General features: G+C 41.5%; 1 protein-coding gene across 1 annotated transcript in view; it reads right to left on the minus strand.

The window, feature by feature from the left end:
- Positions 1-2,829: 2,829 nt before the first annotated feature.
- Positions 2,830-23,056, minus strand: part of LOC121962849 (mitogen-activated protein kinase kinase kinase kinase 4-like) — a 44,811-nt gene continuing 24,584 nt past the window's right edge. The window contains 27 exon segments of the mRNA XM_042513156.1: positions 2,830-4,393; positions 4,743-4,882; positions 5,160-5,319; positions 5,398-5,547; positions 5,629-5,729; positions 5,871-6,005; positions 6,482-6,625; positions 6,757-6,927; positions 7,798-7,915; positions 9,063-9,362; positions 9,919-10,048; positions 10,174-10,352; positions 12,829-12,837; positions 13,000-13,094; positions 13,324-13,463; positions 14,783-14,883; positions 16,106-16,219; positions 16,222-16,241; positions 16,244-16,279; positions 16,282-16,381; positions 16,987-17,136; positions 19,584-19,670; positions 20,043-20,204; positions 20,280-20,490; positions 20,732-20,804; positions 20,944-21,119; positions 21,965-22,043. Of these exon segments, the coding sequence (XP_042369090.1) occupies positions 4,310-4,393; positions 4,743-4,882; positions 5,160-5,319; positions 5,398-5,547; positions 5,629-5,729; positions 5,871-6,005; positions 6,482-6,625; positions 6,757-6,927; positions 7,798-7,915; positions 9,063-9,362; positions 9,919-10,048; positions 10,174-10,352; positions 12,829-12,837; positions 13,000-13,094; positions 13,324-13,463; positions 14,783-14,883; positions 16,106-16,219; positions 16,222-16,241; positions 16,244-16,279; positions 16,282-16,381; positions 16,987-17,136; positions 19,584-19,670; positions 20,043-20,204; positions 20,280-20,490; positions 20,732-20,804; positions 20,944-21,119; positions 21,965-22,043 (3,365 nt within the window). The 3' untranslated portion in view covers positions 2,830-4,309.

Here is a 23,056-nt window from a genome sequence, read left to right on the forward strand (position 1 = left end):
AAAAGTAAAGTATGGGGTTAGGGTATGCTGCTTATTTAAGTGAAAAAAAACAAAACATTTTGGCCTAAATAGGAAAATATATTGTGCATTATGTCAACATGTGCAGGCGACATAAAGCGGAATGGACCGTTAGGTGAGCAACGGCGCCATCTTCTGGACAAAATAAATAACTGCAAGTACCATTTTTTCTGCATTTATAGGTGGGCAAACTGGCCCATTAAAAAATGGGTAGAAGGCAATGAGCAAGGCATATAGCAAGAAATTAATAAAATGAACAAGAAAATTACCTTAAGTTAGTGGGGGAAACAAGTAAACAAAAGAAAGAGAAAACGAGAGTAACAAAATTAACAACAACAAAAAATGACAAGATTTGAAAACAGCTTAACAAAATACAGTAATTCTGTAACATAATATTAAAAATGTAATTGATCGTTATAGACTTTTCACACCATTTTTTTCATTTCTACTAATACACATTTCCCTGACTTTTTCCCCCCTAGCTTTCTTAAAATAATGTTCTAAATCCCCATTGCAGATTGCACCAATTTGCTCAGGGTTCAAAATCTTTAGGGGCAAACATTTATTAAAATTTCTTTTTTGGAGTGGGACAACTTTATATCTTTTTATATATATATATATATATATATATATATATAAGATATATATATATATATATATACACGCACACACACACACACACACACACACACACATACACACACACATACATACACAAACACATATATACATATATATGTGTGTGTGTGTGTGTATATATATATATATATATAATTTTGAGTTTGGGTGTGTTTTTTTTTTTTCTTTTAAATTGTAAGTTTTTTAAAATTTGTGTTTTTTTTAAAAATATAACTGTGTTTTTGTTTTTTTTTTAAATAGATTTTTCTGCATTGGGCACTTTTCTTTATAACCCTTTATGTACATGTTTCTGATGAGACTTACTCAGACAGAAGTATGTGTCGGCTAAAAACTGAATTTGAGTTTTAGAAACTGAATTTGAATCACATAATTTTAAATTGAATTCCAGAACGTATTCCGATCTCACGTTTCAAATTTGAAATACAAATTCAATTTTCACAATTCAAATTCAGATTTCAAAATTCAAATTTGTTTCTTTGAGACATACATCCGGGACTGTAGGAAAGGTGCATATCACACTGGGTGGTAATACTTTTACTTAAATAAAAGAGCTGAATACTTGTTCCAGCAGTGTATATATTCAACAACTCAACATTACATAGTTAAAATGAAAAAGAACGTGACACCACACAGTAAATTACTTCTGATTTTATTCAATGGAAAAAAAGACCTTCAGGAAAATACAGTAATTCCCATAGTACACACAGAGAGGACATAAATTAGAGAGGCATGGCAGAGAGACGTCTGAGGGGGGAACATGTCACCTGGCACCTGGGTGGTAGAAAACATTAAATCCACACTGCCACGCAGCCAGGGGCACACTGTGCACGATGCAGGATGGAGAGGAATCGGTGAAATCACACTCTAGACTTGTGTAACTCATATCGTGAGCAAAAAGTCGATTATTCCTGTACACAAACGTCTAAATGATAGTACAAAAAGGGAATAATACAAAATACAAAACAGGGAAAAAAAACTGCCCTCAAAATAAACCATAAATATTCATATCGATGCACATTGGTTTAACAAAACAATTGCTTCTGTAAACATTTTCAACATAAGGTGTGCATTAAAATTTAAAAACCACTGCAGTCTCATACTTATCTGAAGGGTTACATAATAAAAATTGCAGAAACAAGACTAAAAACTAAGTCAGAGTTAAAAATATGCCGCTTAGTTCACGCCGTCTGAAGTGGTTCTGTAACACTGCTTTTAGAACGTGACTTTCTTTGCTCTGCGCACATGATCAGACAGTGAAAGCATCTCATTCTTATGTTCTGCAGCTCTCAGCAGGTCCCACCTCGGACAGTGAAGGCACCACCTTGACTGAGAGCAGGGTCGAGTTTAAGGTGGAGGTGAATGGGGGGTGAAACTTTGCAAAAATCGTAAGTTCTGTTATAGTTTTCTCAATCATACAAACACACAGCTGCAGGATGGAGTCTACATTTTAAGAGTGGAATGAGACCGTCTAACATTGAGTGTTTTGAAGGATGAGAGGAAGAAAAACGAAGGAAATTTGATTCTGGGATGAAATACGATCCAGTTAAAGTATTTGTCTCTTCGATCCAGGCTTGACTGAGTAAACAAACTGTCTGTGTGAAGCTCAAAATGGCAAAAAAGAGGTCCAATACTGAATCACACAACTGGTTGAGACTCAAATGTTTCCACAATACATGAAATCCAAACTCCTTCATTTTTAACCCTTTAAAGAGCTGAGCATATTGACCTGATTTCTTTCAAAAACATGGAGGGAGGCATAGAGATGACCAAAAAATGAGCAGAAATTGGTTAAAAAAACAATAATTCTAAAAAAAAACTGAAAATGACCTGAAAATTGTTTTTTTAAATCAGAAAATTAAAAAGAAAAAAGAAAAAAGGAAAACAAAAAAGAAAGTCAAAAAAGGCAAATACAAAAAAAAATTCCTAAAATGTTTAACACAAAAATTACAAAAGGAAAAGGAAAAGATACAAAGTAAAAAACTTGGACTTAGAAAAAGTGTTTTTAAAAATCTAACAATTCTGTAGCATAATTTTAAATTTGTAATCATGATACTTATACATTTAGTTTTCCCTTGCTTTTTCCCTAGAAATGTTTTACTTAACTTTAAAAAATAAAATAAAATCAACTGATTTCTTGCAATTTGTGTAACATTTCTAACCAAGTTGCTCATTGCTGTTTTTCCCCATGTTTTTGAAAGAAGTCGCATCACAAGAAAAGTGATGTTGCTCCAGGTTTTAAAGGTTTATCTTGTGAAAACCTGCAGAGGATTTCGAGCTGGAGGCCCTTCAAGGCAAACGTTTAGCTCAACATAAAGCTAAACTCACCTTCAAATTAAGAGTTGGATAATAGATGTGAAATTCAATAGTCGTCGTGGAGATGGAGGACAATCAGCTGAGCCTGATGTCCTTCACTTTTTTCGGAGTGTGATGTTCAAAGCTTCTTCTCAGCCCTCTGATGCACGCTGCCTTCATTCCCTTCCTGTCACTTCTGCCCACTGGCCTCCATGCTACCTTAATGGCCACCTGCTAATTCTGTCTAATTCACAGTTTATCCTAGCCCTACATATGACTGATGTTAAAGGAAAAATCCACCCAAAAATCAGCATTTGGTAATGCATCTCACGTGTTGTTTGAGTGATCCAGTCGATGTGAAAATGATAAAGGAAAAGCCAGAGAAGCAAATCACAACATGTAAACAGAGTGGATTTTTCCTTTAAAACTCATCTATGGGTGTGTCCTGCATTCTTTATTTATGTGCAGCAAGTCACATACAAAATATACAGTGTATGAAAAACCGGAGCTAATTTTCGTCGCCAACATGCTGCCATAAACAGGGCTACTTCTGTCCAACATAACCTATGAGGCAATGTGGTAAAGATAGTAAAACCTGGGACAGTCTGAAGCCTTGATGTAGTTAGTATGTACACGCTGATATCCAGTACCCTGTATTTAATGGATATATCAAGAAGGTCCCTTAAAAAAGTCTTCACTTTAAGGAGGAGAAGGCAAAGAAAGTGAAGATACAGAGGCAGATTTACATGTCAAGCGGTATTTATGTGACTGTGAACTAGTGTTAAAAATGACATGCTTGACGTGGAAATCTACCGTGGTGGGAGTTAATTTCACCTGAACAGGATCTGGACTAAACACAGCTACAAACGGCTACACTTGGATACAGTAACAGCCGTGTTTAGCCTCCTATCGTCCCCTTCAGTCATTCACATGCTCAGTGTTTCCTCCATTCACACATACACGATGCAAAGTTTAACTATGACACATAAAGATTTACCGTCAACAGGCAACAGATCCCCTGCAGAGGAAGAGGATTAGGGGGATCGGCTCATAGTTTGGGTGAACCGGGAGGCTCGTGGAGGTGGGCGTTCTGTTGTAACATACTTTACTCAGTGGACTTGTGACGATGCACGCAAACAGAACATACCTCCTCGCTCCCAAACGCACACTAGGCTTCTTTTCGTGATTACAGTCCAATCCGTTGTTTTGTTTGCCCGAGCAGGTGAGAGGAAGCTGTTCTCTCCATCCAGATGCTCCAGGCGGTTCTCTTCTTCATCGTTGTTGGTCATAGTCACAATCGTCATCTGTTGGTCACTGCTTAGGTCTGGTTGTCGTGTTGGTTGGTGCGGTAGAATGGCGACTACCAGCTCATGAGGGAGGAGCGTCCCAGGGTCATGAAATAGACCTGGCTGGCACCTCCAGCGCGCACAGAGGCAAAGAAGACCTGATAGAGAGGAAACAAAGTGATTAATGCTTCACTCATCTGATTATATTTGATTTTGTGTGTCTCACTTTGTATGTGTATTTGTATACCACTGCTTTAATACCCATCATGAAGACTTTAAGAAGAGGGATAATAATAATAGAAGTTACTAATTGTTTTGAGCTTTTACAACCAAACTCCAAAATTCAACTTCCAATGTTTTTGCATTTTTGAGACTTTTGAAAGACATTTTAATACCAATTAAAGACATATTTTTAGATTTATGAATTCAATGCCTTGTAAGACTTTGTAATGATCCGCAGAAACCCTAGTTGGATAAAAGAAATAGTAGGAAGAGTTCTGTTCTCACCTTGTCATTTCTCTCACAAAGGAACTTGAGTCTCTGGGCTCTCTTGTGCATGAAGACGCCGTCCAGGTGACCCGTCTCCACTGAGCGGATCTCTATGGCCTTCTCACCCCAGCCCATGATCTGGTTTGACCTAATGTAGGCTGCTCAGACACAGGGGGACGTAACAGAGGGCAATGAGTGAAGATGCACAGATTCTTATAAAGAGGTAGCACAGTTTGCCAAGGTGCACAACAGATAACAGTCAAATCGAGTTGTTTGTAGGGCCGAGTTTAAAAAATACACACAAATCTGTCATTTGAATGATCTGAAGTGATTCATGAAATCCCGAGCTCTATGCGTTAGGCTTTACAGCGGTGATACCCAGCCCTGGCTGTTTGCAAGAATGAGTCTTATCTTTTTAAAACTGCCCCTACTTACCCACTGAAGTTGGCATTTCTCCCCACTGCAGCACCACGTCCTTGGTGATGCGCCCGTATGTGTTGACGTAGACACCCTCGTCTTCGTAACACACCAGCAGTTCGATCCCGTCAGTGTTGGGCAAGATGATGATGGCATGGCACTGAATGCTGGTCTGGATCTGAGGCAGAGAAAGGACGAAGAGTTGAGAGTGTGAAGAGCATAAAAAATCAAGGTAAAATCAGAGTGCGCTACTCACATGTGTGGGCAAGTAGATGTCGTAGACGGCACCAGAGTCCACATCCACAGCATGGAAGCCTGAGCAGGAGCCGTAGATGACCTTTAACCTCTGACCTTCTTCCACTGTCAGGTCGACCAGCAGAGGCTTGTGCACCAGGTCACCAAAAGACTAAAGCCAACCATGAAGAAATACGTCAGCTGGGTAAACTTACATCTTCACTGGGTGTAACTCAGCTTGCAGAGTGCTCACCTTAAAGGCCATGAACTTGTGGTAAGGTTTGGGCGCCCAGGCATACACCTCCACAGCGTTCTTCAAGGCCAGCACCAAGAACTTAATCCTCTCATATTTCACTGCAATGAAAAGTGAGTCATTTGTCAGTGATAGTATTGCTTAAAGTGGGGCTTATTTACAAATTTAGGTCATGGTTAAACCCTTCATTTGCATATTATTCATTTGAGAGTTAGGAATCTTTGACAGACGAGGAAACGTACCGACTTTGTAGTGGACGCAGCCCTCGAGGTCGCCCACATTAACCCAACCCTGCTTCTTCTCAACCTCAGGGTCGTTGTGCAAAATCTTGTTTCTCAGCCATGACAGGTAATACACTCGCAGCTTGTTCTTTTTACCTGCAAGAGGTGGAGTTTCAATGCACGAAAGACACATGATTTTCCAGTCAGCAGCGTTCCACACTGTATGTGTGCGTTAACTAAACCTGAGTTGTCACTGAATCGTCCATTTGTGGATTATTTGTGTAACTAATGGTGCTTTTCCACTTTGTGATAAAATAGTTTTTAGTTGGTGCTCTTAAGTTGTTTCTGTATTTTAAATTTTTGCTCACCCTTCTGCTCCCTTGATTTTTTCTCCCTGGTTTAATTTTTATCTCACTTCCCTCATAATATCCTCATAATCAAAAACACAACATCTCAATGAGATGCATCTGAGCAGTGGAAGCAACTCTAAATAGTCCAAAAAATTAAACCAGCCACCCACCGATCCATCCAAACCATCATCACTACACATACATGTCTGGAAATTAAAAAAAAAAATAAAAAAGACAAACTGTATTTGTGTTCAGCAGCTGAAGGCAGCACATGCACTGTACCTGATATGGTGACCAGGACGTTGAGTCCCTCCAGGACGTCCATCTGCTGGATACGTCTCCTGTTGATCAGCGGGTAAACTTTTCCCTGACCGCTCCTGTCGAGCAGCATCAGACCGCTCTCTGTTCCCACCAGCAGGTTCACTCCTGGAACAAACACAAATCAAACACCTGCAGTTAGCAGAGCTTTGATGGAGACCAGAAGAGAATAAAAACAAGCAGCCGCACTGAGGTGTTTCTGAGCCGAACCATGACCCCCTAACAGCGCTCACACTCACCCCAGAGTGCAGCACACAGGATCTCAGAGTTGAACCTCTTCTTGTACTTGCGAATCTCTGGCGTGTCGCTTGGCGGGCGCGTGTTGACCGGGTTGACGTTGACCACTGAGCCTTTACGGGAAGCTTCGGACCTCAGCGGGTCTGCTAGCCGTCCGTCTGGTCCGAATGCTGCTGGAGGGGGCACACAGAGGATAGGCTGGATCATTTAATGACATTTCTTACAAACAACATCATACCTAACTGAATGCTTTTTTATGTGTCAAAAAGCATTTACTTTGGTACAGGCCCAAAGCAAGTAGTAGTGGTTAACATCATGGGAGCCACACTTCCACCAGCAGCTGGAATTGCCTCAATGGTGCAACTAAAAGTTACTTTAAGCCCTGAGTCTGTTCAATGTGGTGTTGAATCATTCGCTTGCTCGGCTGATGCAGGCCGAGTCTGCCGAGAAACTTCTGATTATACACTGAGCTTCATGTCCCATTCATGCATGCTACTAACTCGGCTTCTTTCCCAGGAGCCTTTGCTCGACCTTGTCTTGTAGTTTTCCCCAGATTGGGGTTGCGCCTGGATTGTGGGTTTGGGTTAAACTGTTGCCATGGTCCTGCTAATTGTTACAATTACTGCTATTATTAAAAGTGATATTTTTACTATAATTATTCAGATATGATTATAATTTTCACATTCATATACTATCATATATTAATACATGCACGTACTACCATATACTAGCCTGTCCCTGTCCCTGTTTATTTAATTTTTTTTGCTTGTCCGTTCTGACGGTCTAAGAACAGACGGATATCGTATGTTGTCAAGTCCAATCATGATTTGTGACATTTGGCTTTCGAAATAAAAATGAATTGAATTAAACTTGGCTTTCATGTTTCAAAATACTTTCTTTGTCAGCGCTGGAAAAAAAACAAAACAAATGTGTGTAGGAGAAGCTGTTGCTCATAAAAATGTCCCCAAGGGAACTGAAGTTTAATATTTTCAACAGTTTTTGACAGCTAAACTGCGATAAAAAACAGAAAGCCGTTGACCTACCCATGTTGTTGAGGGAGCTGCCGCTGGATGGAGAAATCTGGAGAAGACGAGGGTCGATGAAGGGAGTGAAGGAAGAGGAGGACTTGTGTTTGGACATGGAGTTGCTTTCTGACTGTGACTGAGAGAGAGTAAAAGACAATTAGAAAACTGTCAACTTGTACTTAACCTGCATAGACAGCTATGGCAACTCATAAATTAGGCCTTTGTTTCAAAATATGAAAATGATTTGTTAAACTGATATGTGATTTATAAAACTGATTGTTGACATAAACTACAATAGCAACAGGCCCCCTCAGTTTTGAACATGAGTTACAGCTGTGCCTCAAGGGGCTCATAAAACAGCTTAACTGTGCTCAATCAAACACATTTATGACACAAACAGCAGGGAATACATAGTTGGCACTGCAATTCAAGTTTATGACAAATCAAATGGAAAAAAAAAAGATGACGTGCAGTTATGTTAGTTGTTTTGAAGGACAGAAACGTTAGAGAGGAAAAACAACATGTGCAACAAGAAGAAATGTGTTGAGGGAAATGAAAAATGATCCACACGCTGGCTGCTGTCAAGTGTTAGAGGAAAAAGATGCTCCTAATGAAGCACAGGGGAGGAACTCCACCACCAGAGATGTTGTTTGCATGTGTCACACAAAAGAGGCGGGAATCTGCGAAAATAACCATTAAAAATAAATGATTTCTTCTATGAAAGTAGGTCATGTGTGCTTGAGGACTTGCAGTCCATTTCATATTGGAAAATGTTAATTTTAAAGTCCCATTTCACCCCTACCATCACACCAGGCATGCCATCACCCAACACTACTCAAAGTGGTTATAATGCATGTACTGCTGAGAGCTGCATGTTCACCCGAAGAAGCTGCGGTTTAGTTTCGTCCATGCTCTACCACCAGGAGGCACCAGTGTTAGCAGCGACACAGAGCAATGCAGTGAATCGCAGGAGGGAAGGAGGTTGCAGAACAGAGGTGTCAGCTGTGCCACAAGGGGGCAGAGGAGAGCCAGAGTGAAGCCAGGAGGACACAGAGGTGGGGCAGGGAGAGGCTCCGACCAACAATCAAGGAGCGGGCAGTGGTGTGTACAGGCTTGAAGATGGATGGATGTTTGTTATAGGGATAAATGTTAATCAATCCAACTCATATTAACAAGAATAAAAGTATTTGCAACTGCTGTTTGCGCCCATCCAGTTCCTGCAAGCCTGTACCACTCTGCGCCGCTCCTCAGTTGTGTGTCTCACTGATGTGAGGGTGACATACCTCTATGGCAGTGAGCTTGTCCAGGGGGTTCTGTGGGGACATGGCAGGACTGGCATAGCTAGATGATGAGGGGAAGGAGGAGGAGGAGGAGGAGGAGGAGGAGGAGGAAGGGATGGTTGTGGTAGAGGAAGGGGAGTGATGGCTCTGCTGGATAAGGTCTGGTAGGTGGTGTATGCGGCCGGCAAAGCCGTTTTTCTCCGCCAGGCCATGGCCAGGGGGTTGGGGCTGGCCGTGGACGTGACCAGGGCCAGCCGAGGGAGAGGAGGAGAGATTGACCAATCGCTTTATGTCAGCAGTGCTCTGGAAGCAAGAACAGGCACACTTGGGCTCGAGCAGAAGGTGGAGAGAGGGAGGAGGAGATGTATGTCTGCTTGCTCATCTGCTGTTTTACATCATGATTTGCTATGTTTTAATTCATCTTTGGAGACTTTGGAGCTGTGCATGTCACCTTAACCCTCTGAGCAATTAACTATCAAACACTTGTTTGATAGTTAATTGCTTTTTTCGATTTTTTTTGTTTTGTTTTGTTTTGACTTATTTCTGGTATTTTTTTAAATAGTTTTTTTCCCTTCTTTTGCCGCTTATTGCCTTTATCGCATGTTTTTCAAAAAGCAAATCTGCTCAGGTTTCAAAGGGTTAAAAGCAATCTATAACAATCTGAGGTATTTGGTTACACATCTGTGAACATGAAAAGTGCAGCAGCAAGCCTATAATTGCTAAAAATGTCAAACAAAAGATGAAAAAGATGTGGAGAATGAGTGGATAACAACACAGACACTGGACATGGATAAAAGGACATTTCGTTCAACCCTAAACAAGAACTATGAACAAGAACTATCTAAAAAGCTCCTCTTACCTGTCTGATGACCAGTGTGCCGTCCTTGGAGGGCGTTATGGCTTGTTCGCTCTCCGAGTCTTCCACCAGCATGGTCTTTGCTGACTCTGTCTCTCCGTTACTCAGCCTCCTGCGGAAGCCATGGGGATATCTGACGTCCGTAACCAGACCGGTGTTAACAGCCATGCAGGCAAGCCATGCACCACTTGACAAGTGACAGAATCATTTCTAAAAAAGAGGCAACAGAGCAAACACTGACACAACATCATCACCTACCCAGCCCTGGAGTCCTCGGCTCCTGAGGTGGACTCCTCTCCCGCCTCCTGGTCCACCTCCTCATCGTCTTCCTCGTCAGTGGTGCCCGACTCTTCGCTTGAGGAGGAGTAGTCAGTGACCTTGTGGGGGACCCTCACATCATCTACCGCACGAAGCTCCTTGGCAAGAGCTGTCAGATCCTAAGAGGGACATTAAGGAAGCCTTAGAAAATGCTCAGGTCTGAAATTTTGGCATACCCAGGTTGTCTAGAATGATGCCTTTTTGGAAAATTAATTCCCCGACCGAATCAAAAAGCTCAACAGCAGCCAAATGTAAACTTGAAGCCGCAGCCAGTTAGCAGAAGGCTATATTAGTAATATTTCCTCTCAATCTGAAACACTTTGCTGATATTGACACTTTTAGTTTTGTTACTGTCAGACTCTCTTTTACACTCTTTTTGATTAGTCTGTCTTCCTTTTTTGGGTTGCTTTTCTGTGTGGGCAGTTGTTGCCAATGCTGGAATAGCAACTTCCTCTGCAGGATTCTCTGCTACTGAATCAGGCTTTCACCATCTGAAGGGACGTGCACACACATCTGCATTTGTAGGACAGCCGAAATGAATGCTCTCTCTGAAATAATCTGTAGTTGGCCAAAGTCTCCCGTCACGTTTTAGATGTCGGCCTGAAAACAGAGCCAAGAGGTGGTCCAGAAGTCTAGCTTTCTCTCAGACCACTTGAATTACAATATCCTCAAAGTTTATTATAAGATTTTTGCTCAACAAAGCCAAAATTAAACTGCCTTCCCCTACTTTAACTCATTTTAACATTGTATAAGAGGCTCTCTCTTTCTAGACAACCTGAGGTCTTGAAGTCATTCCTCTTCACTTCATATAAAAATATTTCCTGTTCACCTTATGTGTACCCTCAGCCTCAGATCTTTGGGTTCATGAAGTAGAAAATGTTGCCCTCTTAGGTGTTCTTGCATTGTTTATTTCTAGCCCAGGAGAACATTTTTCTCAAAAAAAAGACCTGTGCTTGAGTTGGCATGTTTTAAACTCTACAGCAAGAAATTCATATTCAAGTAATAGAGAAAAAGAAAAATGCCAGTAAGAAACTAAGACCCCAGTTAATCTAAATTCCAAGTCAAGTAATCAGATCACAAATTAATTGTTCTCTAATTTAACTTAATTTGATTAATTTCTAATAGAGGTTAATTTTCTAAATTAAATTAATTTGATTAATTTAATTTCATTAAGTCTCCTACAGACTGAGATTTTAACAGTCACATGAGTTTAGTGCAAGCTACACTGTGCAACAAGGATCTAATGAACTTGGGTTCAACATCAAGTTTGATGTATGCAGACTGTACGATGACAAAGCATACTGAATCACAGGCTACAACGTACATACATTCATGTCAAAACGAAAGAAAAAATGTCATCAGTTTGAAAAAATAAAGCAGACATGAAAAAAAGAAAACAAACAAGTTTTCAGAGGAGGAGGAAGAGGAGGGGAGGGATGTGGTCATGGCTGGGTAAAAAAGGCCAACTTCACACGCCCATTTTGCAACCAGAGCTCTAAGTGTTAGCATCTAATAGCATTTAGCAGTGCGTCATTTCATGCTGCATTTCTGTTGCTTGGTTAGTAGGTCGTAACAGCAGTCACATAGTAAGATGGTCATCCCGAATTTGTGACAGTCAGAATTTAATCCGGCGACTAAGGCCATCTTCAGACCACCGTTTTAGAGCCACACCCAAAGATATTGCCATTTTTTCACGTTGGTCATCTTTCATCTTGGACAGCCCAAAATTGCACAGTGTAAACCAGACTTTAGATGAGTGTTGTGCCCTCTAGAGCAGTGGTTCCCAACTGGTGGGTCGCGGGTTCAGTCTGTACGGACCACAAATGACTTGTAAATTTGTAAAGTCTGGAAAAAACACACTTTATTTTGAATAACAGTAAATTTCCAGCAAAGAGCTTTCATGTTGAACTGACGCTTCTGTTTATTTTTTCAATATCTTTCACTGATTTGTGTTCTGAGCCAACGTATTGTTTACATTTTGTGAAAAAAACCCCCAAATATCTCATAACTATTATTGTGTGGACCTTGAATTAATGACTAAAGAGAAATCTGGACCCTGTGACAGGACTGGTAGGGAACCACAGCTCTAGAGACCTCAGCTTGTTTCTTGCAGGTCGTTAATAATGCTGTTTTGTAAGGTCGGTGGGGAGCAAAGGGAGGAGGGACACTCCCCTGACATGCTAAACAAAGAACACGGGCCACAATTTAACCAACAACAAAGCCAGGTGAGATCAGGAGCAACTCTGGCAAGAACAAGGAACCAGGAGGAGTGTGTTTGCATTCAAATGTGGTCGCATTCAAATCCAGGCTCAGGAAGCTGCCGCAGAGGGTTAACCCTTCAGGTACCATGTGTGGACGACAAGCAATAAAGTGAGAAAGGACTGTGCAGGCAGGAGGAGAGACGCCAGCAGAAGGCGATTACATCACAGGCAGAAAGGAGAGAAACCAGGCACAGAGCTAAGAAATATCACATTAATCCTCCCAAAGGACAAACAGCTCTTTCAATCTGAAACTGGCATCATATAATGCAAAAAGTGGGGCAATGGTGCAAGCATAGCATAGGTGTGATTGTGTAATCTCATTTAATAGGCTTACCGCATCACCCTAAGAGGTTTCCAAACAATCACGAACCATTGGTTTCATGAGAAGTTTCACCAGGTGGGGGGGGGATAATTAGAGTAGTAGAAAATAGAGAGAAACACAAAAAGTTTTCACCTATTCAGCATCAAACAAGTGAAAGCGGCACTTTAGTGACAGTGGACTTACAGCTGGTCGAGTAGGCCTGGCAAGGTTCTTTTCATCTTGTTTTTTGGGGACATTTTCAGGCCGCTGGAGAGGCGATCCTTCAGATTTGGAGGAAGCTTTGAAGGAACAAAAGGAGGCAGAGTTAGTGAGGGGAAACAGAGTTGGGCATGGAGAGTCGGCTCTCAAATGATCTTCAATTGCCTGTGTGAAAACAGCAGAAAATGTTCTGGAGCGTGAGCAGATAGCACAGCAGAGTAATGAGTGAAATTAGTGTTATTATAGTAATAATGATAATTTGGTAACAAGCAGTTAGAAGAGTAAGTGAAATGCAGCCGAGTACAGTACCAGGGGACTCACAGCGTGGCCTGAAGCGGTCACCAGGACTGGCCTGGGAGCTGGAGTTGGAGGAGCCGGAGGAGCTGCCGCTCCCCGGCCGAGGCTGCAGCTTCTCCACTCGGTCCCACAGTGGCCGCTGCTCCACATTACTGTCAGAGGACGACACCATATTAATAACAAGCACAGTGGGAAACAATGGCTATGATTCACATAATGTTCGTGCAATGTATTTTAGGTTCTTTTTATTTTTCAGGATTTGAAATGGACTAATTGCTTTTATTTAAATGATAATAATAAATAAATAAAAATTGTGAATTTGCTTCTTCCAAGGGGTTAACCAAATGTAAATTAGTACTTGTTTGTTTAACATATCATCAAGAAGCTTAAAGGAAAAATGGAGAATTGCATAGGCGTGCGACGCTAACCAGCAGCTCTGCTCAGCAACAACTCTCCCTCTTTCACACACACAAAAGCACACGTGGCCTCTTATGGATGGAACCACATGCACGTCAGCACGGCTGCAACAATTCTGCAGCTGTCCACTGATATTTGAAACGCGGCGAGTATGTCCACTCACACCAGCTGGATATTTTCACGCTAGGCTGAATGAGAGAGGTGCTTTTGGACGCATGGGAAAACCTGGACAATACACACATGTGTGTGTGTGTGTGTGTGTGTGTGTGTGTGTGTGTTTGAATGTAGATGAGTCAGGATATTATACAGGAAATAAACGTTATTTGCTAACTTTTACTTTGTGTGTTATATTTTGTAAAATAATGCAAATGTAAAATAATCTTTATAATGCATGTACAAAGTGCCACATATTTCAGCGGCATTTAAATACAATATGATCATTGAACAATGCTGATTGATGATTTCAAATGGTTTCTATAATAACATAAAATATTTTTTCGGACATTTGTTCTTTCAGTTTATAAACCTCATAAATGGAATTGTGCTCAATTTGGACTGTTCCTGGGTGTTTTCTTATTTTTTGACTACTCCAAAAGTCTAGATTTAAACTTCTGTTTGATCATTAGGGAAACTACAGGTCCCCAATGTAAACATACATCTTTGTGCATTTGATCATGTCATCCCACGAGTCCATACCAAAACCATTCTGACTGACATAAAAATAATCTACAGAAAAAGGATGACGTGAGCATTTAAAAGATCAATACTGTGAGACTAGTTTCACTTATTTTTTGGATTGGGCCCATTTCTTTCATCTACTTGAAACTGATTGTTTCATGAAAGCTCTTCAATTAAACATTTTTCATTGTAGATGTATACAAAACAATGATTTAATGATTTATTCTGTTGCATAATCTAACTATAATAACTTATTAATATCATATTCACCTTAAGATGAACAAATATTTGTTATCTGTATTTGCTAAATCTATCACATCTCTATGATTACATTTAGACATTTAAATGTTCCAATCTAAACAAAAAAATGACTTACCTGCCAGCGTTCCTCTGTCCGCCCTGGTTGCCGGGCTGTGATGGCAGAGGGGACTCCCGGCGTGACAGCACCGGAGACCTGGATGTTGTCCTTACTGGGACCTGGAGGAAACAGATTCAAAAGGTCCTCACATGTTGGCAGGTATGTGTGTGAACAGAAAAAAATAATTCATTAATTTCTTTAGCTATAGTTATTGAGCGATACATTGCAATTCACAGTTGATCCTCCAATGAAAATCAAATGTGAATTTAAAATTCCCAAGACAAGAGTTAAATATTAAAAAGGACCACAGAAGAGCAACATTTTCACCATAATTGAAAAAACAAAAAAAAATCTGCAGTAGACTTTTTACCACAAAAAGATTCTGGCATGGGTATAGACATTGTGGCGTCTTTGATGTCATGTATCAAAACCCACAACAGCACAAGAAATACAGAGCAAAATAATCTCTTAACCTGCGACATCTGAGCATTCAGAGAAAGCTGGAGTTCTCAGTGATGGCATGACCTCTCCAATAACAGCACCTCCACCAGTACACACAGAACTAATTTTGGTTGGAAGAACGTTTAGTGTATTGATTCATTACCTCTTGAAACCTTGATCAATATCACAATTTTGTGCTGCATTCACATGCCTTTTAACAAGTATTTAAATCTTTGATTCCTGAGCAAATTGGTGTGATCTCTTAAAAAACATGGAAAAAGGCACTGAGTAATTTTCGACAATTTGCAAGGAATTCGTAGATTTAGAAAATTATGAAAAAGGTCTGGAGAAAAAAAAAAGAAAGCAATTTACCAAGAAATGTCCCACAAATTGCAAGAAATATGTAGATTTAGAAAATCATTTTGAAATAAAGCTAGGGGAAAAGCACAGACAACAACATATTTATAATTATCATAATTATGTATCTAACATTACTTTACAGAAAAATCTAATTTTAACTCCCCTGTTATTTTTAAACTAATTTCTTGCTAATTTCAGGGTCATTTCTTCTACTGTTGATTTCTTCCCATGTTTTTGAAGGAAAACCAGCCAGTTTGCCCAGGTTTCAAGGGGTTAAATCATGACTGAGTTTTGAATTTGTAGTCATTTGAAGGTGTAGAAATGCAAAGTTTCTGGGTTACAGTAGTTAGTTATATTTCTGCAGTGGTTACATTTCACAACAGTGTTCAGTGTTGATGCTCAAGAAATGAGGCTGGACACATCAATGCAAACACAAACAGACAGCGTGATGAGTGAAGTGATGGCATGACAAGAAGTGAATGAGGGGAGAGTCGAGGTCAGGGAGAGGATGGGGGTAGGGGGCCCTCATCAGCTCCTTACCTTGGGAGGCACCTCCTCGCTGCCGGCCTGGTGTTCGACCCGAGTTTGGGCCTGAGGGTGGTGGAGGGGAGGTTGGGGCTGGGGGTCAGTGCGTGCGGGCGATGGGTGGTGGTGTGGTGATGGTGGGGGTCCTGGAGCGCAGGTGGAGTTGTGCAAAGCTAGAGGTCACGCCGCCGGCTCGCTGAAGGACTGGGAGCGAGAGACCACGGGCGGAGGAGGAGGAGAGGGGGCGGCGCTGTTACTGCTTTTTAGAGCAGCCAGGTGGGACCACTGGACCTTTGCGGGGGTGAGGTAGGGAGGGGAGGACAAGAGGAGGAGGAGGAGGGGGAAGGAGGGGGAGGTGAAACAAGCAGACAACACAGTGAGACATGAGGGAAGATGTGTGGTTTTTCACATACATGTGTTCAGATAAATACACATGCATACAGCAGACAAAGCACAACACGACACGATGATGTGATTTATTGAGGGTTCCCACAGATTGTCATGGACAACATTTCAAAACTTTTCCATGACTTTTTAAGGGCCCTACTTTTTTTTTCACTAAGTCTATTCAAAGTCTATTCAAACATAATTTCAACAAACTACCTGATGTGTTCAAGGACTTCAGAAAGTTTGAATATCCAACAATAACAAATGTAATGGGATAGTTCATTCATTTGCACAAAATAATTGTAAAATGTTTCAGTGCAGATAACTTTCTACGCTCCCAACTGTTTCTGCACAGAAGGAAGATATGAGAGTCTACATTTCACCACTCTTCTGTCTAAAAATTGACCTTATGGATTTGCTGATTGACAAAACCGTGTAAGCACTCAAACCCAGCAGTGAGGGAGAAAAACAGTGAAAGGACACAGAGGAAAAGGCAAGGGAGGAGTTACCTGAGGCTCCATGGGCCGGTGCATGGCGGAGGCCTCGGAGGAGGAGCCGTTGGAGAACGGTTCAGAGGAGCGGGGAGGCAGAGGGGGCTGTTTCGTAGGAGGGGCAATCTGAGGGGAGCCCTGAATGTTCTTACGATACCGCTCGTCGGCCTGGGGTGAGGGAAGATGGAAGGAGGGTCAAGGGAAATATTTCAAATGATTCACATAAAATAAATGAAAATCAAGAAGAAGGGAACCATTTTTAATGTTTAAAATAACACATCTCCTGTTCAAAAGGTGCAGATTTTAACCATTTTCTTTTCAGATGAAAAATGGTTCCCTTCCACTTGTTTTTCTGATATTGCTATCCTTAAGAGTCTTATTCATACTCACAAACCTTCATATTTGACTGACAAACATCAATATCTGGTGACGATGATATTAAAACATGCTTGAAGCCCATTTGAGGCAGCCGTATAGACACAGGTGTATGTGCACAGACAGGAAGAGACAGGACTCTTTCACACAAATACATCCTTGACATAAATGGTGGGAAAGATGGTTGTTAATGACACAAAACAGCCCTGTTGATGACGGGAGATACTGCCTGGGTGTCCTGCATGTTAGTCTGGGCCTCAGCCATCCACATGCAACGGCCCGATCCACACATTGAGAAGAAGAATTTCGCAGGTCGGCCATCCGTGACTAAGAGAAATTCCTGACGCCTTTGGTTCTGTATTGTTCTGAGGAGTGCTAAAATTAAAATATTTCAAACATCCTGACAGTTTTAGTAGTCAAGGAGACTAGCAACAGTGTGAGAGTGAGCGAGTGCCAAAAGGCAGTTGAGGAGAACAGCTCTGTTTGATTCAGGACATAAACAGGCTGGTTGCTCGTGGCTGCGAGCCTGTGGGTATTATTCTCTCCCAAATCTAAAAAGAATTTCTCTTTCCCTTGCTCAGCCTGCCTCCAGTGAAAATTAAAATATTTCAAACATCCTGACAGTTTTAGTAGTCAAGGAGACTAGCAACAGTGTGAGAGTGAGCGAGTGCCAAAAGGCAGTTGAGGAGAACAGCTCTGTTTGATTCAGGACATAAACAGGCTGGTTGCTCGTGGCTGCGAGCCTGTGGTTATTATTCTCTCCCAAATCTAAAAAGAATTTCTCTTTCCCTTGCTCAGCCTGCCTCCAGTGAAAATTAAAATATTTCAAACATCCTGACAGTTTTAGTAGTCAAGGAGACTAGCAACAGTGTGAGAGTGAGCGAGTGCCAAAAGGCAGTTGAGGAGAACAGCTCTGTTTGATTCAGGACATAAACAGGCTGGTTGCTCGTGGCTGCGAGCCTGTGGGTGTCTATTCTCCATCGCACTCCCCACCTGTCTTACTGAAAGGGTCTGGCTGAGAGAGCCTGCCTGGCAACAAATTAGTTAATGCTTTGGAATATGCTAAAGTGTCAAAAACAGAAAAATTGAATGTAAACATTTGGGCTAAAGAAAACTGTTATCTGTCGCTTGCACCACCTCTGTTTATTACTGTGTGAAGACAAGCAAGAGGAAGCTGAAAAGAGCAGGCAGCGGGTAGTCGGAGCCGAGGAAGAGGTTCACCTCTCTGATAGGCTGAGGAGGATGACTGACAGGCACTGCAGGCCTATCGGGCTCCAAACTTTCTGCCTGGGGAGCTTCAGAGTCAGTGGGGGTTTCAGTCTGAGGGGGGCTGGGGGAGTTTGAGAGTCGGCTGGCCTCATCTGAGTCAGTCTTCTCTGCTTCCTGGGATTTGGGGCTGTCTGAGGGGACTGTCTGAAGTGCTCTGGAGGAATCAGTTTTTGCTACAGAAGCCACACTGTCAAGGACCTGAGCTTGAGGGGTTGTGGTGAGGAGGACTCTGTCAGGGGGCAGGGTGGAGGTCTGTGGAGGTTTGTTATGGTCTGAGGGGAGTTTGGTCTTGTCGCCAGGCGGCTGTTTGGATTCATGCTGAAGCGACAGCAGGTAGGCCTGCTCCTGCTGCAGACGCTTATGGAGTCGCTCGGCCTTGCGCTGCTCCTCGAGCTCCCGCCACTTGAACTCCTGTTGCAGAGTGTGGGGTTGAGAAGAAGTGGTAGAGCTGGCAGCTGGTGCCGGCCTGAAAGACTTAGGCTGACTAACATCAGTGCCATCTTTAAAACCTTTTCCTGATAACACATGTATACAGTCAGATGTTGGCAGCATTTGTTACTGCATTTTCCTGCTTTACACCCCAATAAACTTACTGTTTAAATCAATTTAAAGGAGAAGACATGGTGCCGACTGCAAGTAACAGTATGAATCTAATAAAATATAATATCATTTGGCAAATTATTGTTTTGGTTCACTTTAAAAATACTATGCAAAATGTGATGTCAAAAAGAGGATGCATGGACAAAATATGACACAATGAAGGAACACAACATTTCTTTGTCGTGCAAATGATTCATTAATTTGATGATCTGAAGATGACTCTATATAAGCCAAATAGGAACACACCTAAGATCAGTCTTTAAAGAGAATATCAGGGTTAACTGAACTTGGATGCACAAATCTGAACCATGTGAAAGGCTTGTTTTGTCATAACTATAACAGGCAGAATGCGGTGTATGTGCGTGACTGACCAGCAGCATGGCCTGTTCACGGAGCAGCTGCTCCTGCAGCATCTCCAGGTGTCTCTGCTCCTCCTCCAGCTGACGTCTAATGTACTCCTGTCAATCACAGCAAAGCAGCCAGTTTAGTTGGAAGGCATCCAAAGGTTGTCCAGCTTTATGTCCAAAGTGTCATCTCTATTTGTGATTTTGATTTTGTTTTTTTTACAAATTAAAAATCTCACAGCAGATATTTAAAGGTCCAGTGTGTAGGATTTAGGGGGATATTTTGGCAGAAATTAAGTAAGTAAATTAAAGTATGTTTTGTGATTTTTTTTTTACCTTAGAATGAGCCGTTTATATCTGCTTAGGGGGTGGTAAGAGTTACTCAATTATCAAAAACGTTGGCAATTATTTTTCTGTCGATCAACTAACCGATAAGTTGACTAATTATTACAGCTCTAATTCTAAGCAGTAATATGTAAAGCAAACCTGTTCACGATCATTCCTTCTCTTCTCGTCCTCAGCCCGCCGGCGTTCCTCCTCTTCTTTACGTCTACGATCCATTTCTTCGATACGCCTCTTATCCTCTTGCTCGCGGCGACGCTGCTCACGCTCCTGTTGCCGCCTCATCTCCCGTTCACGGCGCTGTTGCTGTGAGGGAAAATCTCAGAAGTCAGATCAGCCACATCTCATGAGAGCTCCATGACAGAAAAAAAATCATCCTACCTCCTCCAGCCGCCTCCTCTGCTCCTTCTGTTGCTCAATGCGTTTCTGCCTCTCAGCCAGTAGTTGGCGCTTGTACTCCTCCTGCTCCCGGAGCTGCTGCTCCTGGAGGAGCTGCTGGCGGCGGAGCGCCTCTGATCGCTCCTTGTTCTCCTGCTGCAGGCGGATGAAGTCACGGCGCAGCGTCGACTCACCTGGCACATTGACAATGGAGCTGGACGACAAGAGAAATCGGGACATAAAAGTTAAAAATAGAGAGGCGCTGAGTTTAGGTTGTATTGCCTTTCATTAAGTATTTTCTTCAGCTGGGTTTTGTTTAAAAATTTACAATACCAGTAACCCTAAAATGATACCTATACCCATAATATCAATGGAGTGGTGTGTAGCATAACCATAATATTGAATGTTTGGTGGCATCATGGCACACTGACAGTGATGGAACTGCCAGAGCATACCTGGGCTCTCCTTCTTGTTCTGGGGGATCCTCCTCCTCCTCTTCACTACCACTGTACTCGTACTCTGTCTCATCTATACAAGAAAAATTTAACATGTTAGAAACTGGCTTGAGAGACAACATAACATTATCCTTTACACAATTACACTATCACATTTCTATGCCAAACAATGAAAAAAAATAAATAAATAACTAGTTGGCAGACAGACGTACCCTTCTCTCCCCTCTTCTTCTTGGTCCGGTCAATGTGATCTTTGAGTTGAATGCGGACTTGCCTCTCGTTGGGCTGGTCTCGGATGAAGGGGTGCTTCAGCAGCTGCTCTGTCGGGGGGCGCTGTGTGTAGTTCTTCACCAGACAACCCTCGATGAAACTAAAAAACTTTTTGGACCTGTGGGGATCGCAGACAAGGAGCAGCGGAGTCAACAGGGAGAAACAATGCATGACAGAAAGGTTGACATATAAAAAGAGACAGCGGGTGCCAGACAAATATTTCAGCCACAAGAGCGCAGAGCACATCCAAGGATCCTGAGTAAAACGGACATTCCTGCAAACAAGCTCTGATTACAAATTACCCATCAGTCCTAGCAACACTCCCTCCCTTCATGTCTTGGAAACACAACAGCCTCTGGTGTGTCTGCGTGAGATTTATACATGTCGACAGGCAGCATTGAAGCTTTCACCACATATATAGCATGAAATCTCTGAAATATGGGGTGCGGTGTAATGAAATTATCATTACCATTACACCTGCTGCCATTACAGTGATAATTTTTTATCATTTGTAATTAAATGATTAAAAAATCCAGAAAAAATAATCTATTATTTATGCAGGAGAGGATCCATAACACTGTAAATACCAGCCATACCATAACTTCTGCTAAAATAGGAACTAATTCGTCTCGGCTCTGGTGCCAGCTAAAAAAAACTTCTTTTCTGCAGTGCGTCCGGAGCAGCGCTGCAGTGCGTGCCAGGAGAGGCTGAGCCTGCCAGAGCAGGTGTAACACAGATGTTCAACTCAGCAGCAAAGCACAAGCTCTGGATTCAAGCCCCTGTAGCTGCCTGGTCTGAGGTCAGAGATAAAATCAAAATGCACAAGAGTACACACAGCTAGGCCAAGTAGGAAATCTATACATAAAATATGTTATAAAAACCTCCTGGGTCAGGATTTATTTGGGTGAAAAGAGGATTGGAAAGGATCGAAATGGACACACATCTTGTCTGAGTGGTACTCACCATTTTTTAGACTTGAGTCTGGGAGGAGGGTTTCTTGGAATGAGGAAGAGCGCGCGCATGGGGTGCATGTCACAAAGTGCTGGAAGGAGATGAACAAATACAGAACGTCAAAGTACTGAATCAAGACAAATATAGGGCTGTTCGAAGTTGAATATAAATAAGATTTAAAAATCAAACAATAAAATTACTATTCAAACCCATATATTTTTATATTTATTTTCTGTAAATGTGTTGCCAACATGTCCGGCTAAGTGTTACCAACCGACCGTGTCGCATTGGATCAACTCTGTACACGCATTGAATCCCTTAAAATGCACGCTTGACATCAGACTGGAGACATTACCATTTCAAAAATAGGTTAGTAGAGTACTTGCTGTCTTCATTCATTTGTACCTTTGCCAAAAAAGTGTTCACCAATTAAAACAACCTTTTTTTGATGCCAAAAATAAAGCCAATTATTGATTCATTCTGAACTGATTAATTTGCATTTATGAGGGAGTCTTTGGTGTGTTTTAATTTAATTTATTGTCACACTAGTTTCTTTCCTCTCTGTGTTTTACCAAGGGTGGTGCTTTGCATTTCTCCAGAGTGGTGCCACAGCAGAGCACAGACATAGCAGAGCTATAGACTGTAAAAATAATGGATGTAATTACAATAACGTCAGCATGGGTTCAGCATTTCTGCTAAGGTACAAGGTAGATTTTTTCGTCATATTTTAAACATAAAATAAAATTGTCCTTGATCCTGCTACATCTTGGGAGTTACAGGATGAGTTGACTGAACAAATGTTGTTTATGCTGTAAAGTTGGGCATTTTAAAATGGGTTTAAAAGTATTTTGTCTATGAACCTTGATGATTACTGATTCCAGTTTTAATGCCATGTTAATGCTAAAGTCACGTTTCATGTTTGTTAACAGGGTCAGTTAAATCAATATTAATAGTAATTGTAATTAAACTTTTGCTTTTATACTCCTTTTAATAAAGTGGGGTGACAAAAATAATTGGCTAAATTTGAGCAAAAAAATACATAGAAAAGAATAGATTTTTAAATAAAAAATAATATAATTTGAATTGGATCATAGAGGAAAATTA

Source organism: Plectropomus leopardus, chromosome 24, assembly GCF_008729295.1.
Source record: "Plectropomus leopardus isolate mb chromosome 24, YSFRI_Pleo_2.0, whole genome shotgun sequence".
NCBI classification, from domain to species: domain Eukaryota; kingdom Metazoa; phylum Chordata; class Actinopteri; order Perciformes; family Serranidae; genus Plectropomus; species Plectropomus leopardus.